General features: G+C 50.8%; 1 protein-coding gene and 1 long non-coding RNA gene across 2 annotated transcripts in view; one reads left to right on the forward strand and one right to left on the reverse strand.

The window, feature by feature from the left end:
• Positions 1–1,747, forward strand: part of HOXA2 (homeobox A2) — a 2,872-nt gene extending 1,125 nt beyond the window's left edge. Inside the window, exon 2 of the mRNA XM_006779086.2 lies at positions 551–1,747. Within this exon, the coding sequence (XP_006779149.1) occupies positions 551–1,383 (833 nt within the window). The 3' untranslated portion in view covers positions 1,384–1,747. The remainder of the gene's footprint in view (positions 1–550) is intronic.
• A 250-nt stretch (positions 1,748–1,997) lies between these two features.
• On the reverse strand, positions 1,998–3,437 carry LOC107181700. The gene is made up of 2 exons (XR_001512393.1): positions 3,089–3,437; positions 1,998–2,315 (listed from the first exon to the last, which is right to left on the reverse strand). It is a non-coding gene; the product is annotated as an uncharacterized LOC107181700 (long non-coding RNA).
• Positions 3,438–3,443: the final 6 nt, after the last annotated feature.

Here is a 3,443-nt window from a genome sequence, read left to right on the forward strand (position 1 = left end):
GCCTCGGCCAAAGGTCAGTGCACAGACCTGGCCCCCAGTCCCGGGACCCCGCTCCCCGCCGGGGCTGCCCGGGGAGCGGGTCTGGGGGGAGGGGAACGTGGGCTGGGAGAGAAGGAGATGCTTGGCTGCCTTCCCTTCCGCTGTGGGCTCAGGAGTGGGTTTGGTGGAGAGAAGAGGCACCCTGCGCTCCGCAAGGAGACACATATATTTTTAAGAAGGGGGGAGGAACTTTCCCTAACTCGTGTAAATGTGGGATGATTTATTTGAGTTGGAACTGACCTCCTCTTGTCTAGTTGTCCTAGAGTTTGGCTTTTTGACAGTAATGAAGAGTGATAGATCGCTCTTGCTCAGCTAAGCAGCTGATGCATTAATTATAAATTGTGGTGTGGCTAATATAAAGTTTGCTCCCGGATGGAGAGGTTGGGGGGAGCTGCAGGCAGGAATCGGGCGGAGGTGGGAGAGATGGGGTGTCCCCGGGCTGGGCTCCCAGGAAAGGCAGCACAATAGCTCTGCTGCATCCAGGGGCGGCCATTTTGTTGCCGTTGATCTTTTCTGCTATATTTATTCTCCAGTGGACTAACCCCACTCGGACCCCTCCGCCTCCAACTGCGCGCGTGTCTCTCGTTGGTTTCCCTTTCCGCAGAGTCCCTGGACGTGGCCGATGGCAGCGGAGGAGGCTCCCGGCGCCTGAGGACGGCGTACACCAACACGCAGCTTTTGGAGCTGGAGAAGGAATTTCACTTCAACAAGTACCTCTGCAGACCCCGCAGGGTGGAAATCGCGGCGCTGCTGGATCTGACCGAGAGACAAGTCAAAGTGTGGTTTCAGAACCGCAGGATGAAGCACAAGAGGCAGACCCAGTGCAAGGAGAACCAGCACGGCGAGGGGAAATTCAAAAGCCTGGAGGACTCGGAGAAGGCGGAGGAGGACGAGGAGGGGAAGTCGCTCTTCGAGCAAGCCCTGGGCGTCTCGGGGGCCCTTCTGGAGAGGGAAGGCTACACTTTCCAGCAGAACGCCCTCTCCCAGCAGCAGGCTCCCAACGGACACAATGGCGACTCCCCGAGTTTCCCCGTTTCGCCTTTAACCAGCAATGAGAAAAATCTGAAACATTTTCAGCACCAGTCACCCACTGTTCCCAACTGCTTGTCAACAATGGGCCAGAACTGTGGCTCGGGCCTAAACAATGACAGTCCCGAGGCCCTCGAGGTCCCCTCTTTGCAGGACTTCAGCGTTTTCTCCACAGATTCCTGCCTGCAGCTTTCAGATGCAGTCTCGCCCAGCTTGCCGGGTTCCCTCGACAGCCCTGTAGATATTTCAGCTGACAGCTTTGACTTTTTCACAGACACACTCACCACAATTGACTTGCAGCATCTGAATTACTAAAAACATTAAAGCAAAACAAAGCATCACAAAACAAAAACCCCTTTGACCAGGTGGTTTGGCCTTCTTTTATTCTGAGAGTTGATTTTTATTTTATTTTTTTACCCTCTTTCTCCTCTAAATGTTGGAGATTTTCTGTTTAGTGAGTCCCCCGACCCAGTCTCAGAGGCATCTTTTACAAGTTACTTTGGAGTTTTAGTTGTTTTAAATCTAATCCAACAACCCCCCGTGATTTACTGAAAGCAATATATGAGGCCTGCAAGAAAGTGACCATACAACTGTATCTTCACTTTCTTTTTATTTTTGTATTACATTAGGATGCATTGTCATGCGTATTTTTGGTAGAATAAATTCTCCTTTGCTATAAGCAGCTTTCTTATTTTTTTCTCCCCCTCCTTTCTCAAAGCTCCTAATGGTTTCTTTTTCTCCTTTTAGTCTAACTTGGTAAATAAAATTCTGGTCACAATTCATCTTCTTTTTCAATTTTAATATATTTATTAAGGGGGCATGTTCAAAATTTTCAATAGACGGCATCAGAAAAGAAATCCAGAAAATGGTTAGGGCATCTGAGAAGTCTTTCTTTCTTTCTTTCTTTCTTTCTTTCTTTCTTTCTTTCTTTCTTTCAGGGGAATGGATTTGTTTTTTCATTGTAGAGGTTCAAGCCATAGATGTAACTTGGTCATAGAAACAGGATGAGGAAGCCTCAGAGTTGGGCCCAGCCCAGGCTTTAGAAAGTGGAGCAATAAAGTGCCTACAGAAACCCCCAACTCAGGGACATGGACTTTCTTGAACAAGCTACCAATCTCCAGGTCAACAATTCATTTATTTATACACATTTGTTTCAAACAGCTACATTCCCCCCTCCCCCACCCATGTCGAACATTTTCAGTATGGCTGATTAATCTCCCAGCTGTGGATGGGTCCAGCAAACAGTCCTAAAAGACAGAGGGGGGAGAAAAAAACAACAACATAAAAAAAATGATGGTCACTGGCTGGAGAATACACTTCAGAGAGGCTTCTTTCTAGCCCTCCGGCTCAGTCATTCGAGGATTCTTTTTATTATTTTTTCAGGGCCAGAAAAATCAATATTTCATTCTTAAATCTGTTTATATGGCAAATAATGGGGCATTAAAGCTTTGAAGTCAGGTTAGCCAGTTGAGATGGAAAACCCAGTGTTTCTGCACCCTAGGTTATCCATTAAGTAGTCTAGAGAGAGAAAGCGTACAAGCACTTTCAATGAAATATCAATACAATGTGAACGGGGGTACGTTCCCGGGTGGTTCTGTTGCCCCCCGGCTCCTGTCTCCCCACGTCTGTGCTTCTCTTCCCAAGCTCGGTGCAGGCGGCTCCTCACCGTGAGAAAACGCAGAGCAACATGTGTGGGGGCGGGTTGGTTTGAGAGCCCGGCTCCTAAGAGCGCAGGCTTGTAAGTTATGATGAAATCGGGATCTTTCTCCAGGGGTTTGCTCCCTACCTCCCCCCACCCTGTGGCCTCCTTAATCCCGGTGGCGGCGGAGGCTGGCGAGCACCGGGGCGCGTTTCCTGCCGTCCGCGCGGCGCGGCGCGGGGCTGCCCGGCAGGGCCAGGGCTGAGCCTCTGCGCTGGTTGCGATTCGTCCTACGCTCATAAATCAAACGCTTTCTATGAATGAGAATGTCATCAAAGAGATCAATTGCAGGAACACATGCACAAATAAAAATCCTCTTACGTATTTGCCGGGGATCCCCGTCCGAAAGCATTAAGTTAGAAGGCGTTTAGTCATAATTCATTTTTATTGCTCGTTTAAAACAACGGCTTGGCTGAGCCGCGGGTGCCGTGAGCAGCTCGCGGCCTCGGCGGGCGGCGTTTGGCCTGCTCCTCGCTCCTTCCCTTCCGAGTGGAAGAGCCCGAAAGAGGCGCTGGGAGCCGCCGGCCGGCGGTCCTTTAAATAGCGACCCAACTCGCCTGGCACCCTCTCTCCCGGGGCGTTCACGGGGACCTGCGCTCGAGTCCGAGTCCGGGGGCGCCGGCTATTTGCCGGGAGGACTGAGGGTCTCGCCGCCGGCGGAAGGCGCCCCAGGACT

Source organism: Myotis davidii, unplaced genomic scaffold (assembly GCF_000327345.1).
Source record: "Myotis davidii unplaced genomic scaffold, ASM32734v1 scaffold168, whole genome shotgun sequence".
Classification (NCBI taxonomy): domain Eukaryota; kingdom Metazoa; phylum Chordata; class Mammalia; order Chiroptera; family Vespertilionidae; genus Myotis; species Myotis davidii.